Source organism: Pseudozyma flocculosa (genome assembly GCF_000417875.1).
Source record: "Pseudozyma flocculosa PF-1 unplaced genomic scaffold scaffold00001, whole genome shotgun sequence".
Classification (NCBI taxonomy): domain Eukaryota; kingdom Fungi; phylum Basidiomycota; class Ustilaginomycetes; order Ustilaginales; family Ustilaginaceae; genus Pseudozyma; species Pseudozyma flocculosa.
In genome coordinates this window covers 98208-100563 of record NW_006920869.1, presented here as the reverse complement: position 1 = coordinate 100563, position 2356 = coordinate 98208, and the positions used below count along the sequence as shown (strand labels likewise).

Here is a 2356-nt window from a genome sequence, read left to right as displayed (position 1 = left end):
CAAGACCGCCGCCAAAGCCGCCGGGCTGGTCGCTGCCATGGCCGCCAGCCGCTCGGTTCCTAGTGGCCGCCCGCCACCGGCGTGGGGCGTCGGCCCGTCGCTGAGGAACTGTTCGATGCTAAATGGCGAGGGCCGGAACGAGGCAGCTTCGTACTGCCCCGACGAGACGCCGGCCGACGCACCCAGCGCCGTCGGCGTGCCGATCCGAGCCGGTCCGGGCGAGCTGTGGTAGATGGGCAGCATGAATGGCGTCGAGCCGCTCTGCTGGTGGTGCTGCTGCTGCTGCAGGAGCCTCGATGGGATGCCCGGATGGCCTGCGCCACCACCGCCGGGGCCGCCGCCGCTTTGCAGGTTTCCGAAAAACGACGGCGTGGTGGCCGCTGTGGGCGTGTTGGCGCTCGAGCCGAGCAGGCCGCTGAAGCTGACGCCGGTCGAGCCAAACGGGTCAAACTCGGCGAGCATCGGCATCGGCGTCAGCGCAACGGCCGGCTGGTGCGCCTGCGCCGGACGCGGCATAGAGGCCGCCTCGGGGTTGTCGCGCGCCGCCACCGCCAGCTTGTACAGCACCCGCAGCCCGCCCTTGGCCACCTTGAGGCCCGTCCAGCGGTCCGGCATGCGGTCAAAGATGTCGGTGAGGCACGCCAGATCCTCGAGCGCGCTCGCCGCGTGCTCGCTGTTGGGGCGCAGAAAGACGATGTACGCCCCCACCACCACCGCCTGGTACGAGTAGAAGGAGACCTTCCAAAACATCGCCGCCCTGGCCCGTCCGAGGAGCTCCGTCATCATCCGCTGCGCTTTGGTGATCTCGCGCAGGTAGCGCGTGCAGGCGCGGAGGCTCGTTTCGTTGACCCGGTCCTGATCACCGCCGCGGCCGGCCTCGCCCTCGCCGCGGGAGGCAGGCGAGCCGCTCATGGTCGAGGCGGAGCGCCCGCCGTCCTGGGCCGCTCCAGCGGCGGCATCGTCGCCATCGGCCGCGGCGCTGGAGAGCAGGTTGGAGCGGTGGAGCGACAGCAGGACGTAGCTGACCTCGATGGCCAGGTTGCACGATTGGTGCACCTCCATCAGGCCCTTGATGTTGAGGTCGACGCCGGCCACCTGGAAGTTGCGGATGGCCTCGTCGTCGTCGCGGCGCGGGCCAAAGGGGTCGAGCGCGTTGCCGGCGTCGATGTGGTACTGGGCCGGGATGTCGGCATACCACGCCTGGACGCGCTCGGTGAACGAGTCAATCTGCCGCTGCGACCAAGAGTGGTCCTGGTTCTCGTCGAGGCAGGTGCGGGCAAACTGGCTCAGCTCGCACTGGAGCGCGGCAAAGTTGCGGCTCGAGGGGCCGGGCGAGGCGGGGAAGCGGGTGTTGAAGCGGGTGATGCCGAGCGGCCGACCAAAGATGCCAGAGAGGATGACGTCCTGGTGCACAATGGCCCACCAGAGGCGGCGGCGGATGTCCTTCTCGGTGTCGTTCCAGTCGGGCCGGATGCGGTCCGGATCGACATGGAGGCCAATCGACTGGGACTGGCGCGCCAGGCTGCCCAGCAGCGGCCAAAAGTGGCTCGCCCGCTCCGTGTTGAGCAGGTAGGAGCCGATCAGCAGCTGCGCGTGGATCGTCTGCAGCGTCGGCGAGCTGAGGAACGAGCAGAGCCGCAGCGCCTGGTACGTGGCCGAGAGGTAGACGTCCGAGAAGAGCTGGGGCGTCCGGGCCTTGCCACCGACGCCAGGCAGCACGCGCGAGGGATGCGATCGGGCGCCCTCGGCCCCGCCGTCGTTGTTAGGCGCCGGCGAAGAGGCGGCGCTCGGGGCTCGCGAAGGGTCGGCGCCGCCGATGAGGGCGTCGATGTGCTGCTGCCGGCCGTGCTGGTCGGACGAGATGATGGTGTTCTCCAGGTCGCAGTTGATGCCCATGGCGCAGATCATCAGAAACACGGCGAGCCAGGGCAGGGGCACGCCCGCCTGCTGCTCGCGCGGCAGCCGCGAGAACTCGCGGGCGTGCTCGATGGCGCTGGGCACCGTCAGCGCGGGGCACATTGCCGAAAAGTGGCGCACAAACGCCTGGCAGATGGCGTCGAACTCGTCGGGCGTCGGAAAGAAGGGTAGCACTTCGTCGAGGAAGCGGTCGCCCGAGCTCCAGATGGTGGCAAAGGGGAAGGTGTCGCTCGAGGGGTCGAGGAGGCGGTTGAAGGCGGCCTGGATGTCGCGCTTGACCGCGTTCGTATGGCCCTCGGCCGTCGTCGAGGTAACGCCGGCCGCGGCGCCGCCGACGTGGCCGCCCATCGCCCTGGCGGCGTCGCTGGGCCCGTAGGGTCGTCCCCCCGAGTGCCCCGAGGAATGGAAGGCGGCGTGCCCCGGGCGCGGCGTCGCGGCG

General features: G+C 70.0%; 1 protein-coding gene across 1 annotated transcript; it reads left to right on the top strand.

Moving 5' to 3' along the window:
- Positions 1–309: 309 nt before the first annotated feature.
- On the top strand, positions 310–2088 carry PFL1_00026 (uncharacterized protein; the record flags this gene model as incomplete). Its single annotated transcript, XM_007877523.1, has 1 exon — positions 310–2088. The coding sequence occupies one exon, from the start codon at positions 310–312 to the stop codon at positions 2086–2088; it is 1779 nt and encodes a 592-aa protein (XP_007875714.1).
- Between the last annotated feature and the right edge of the window lie 268 nt (positions 2089–2356).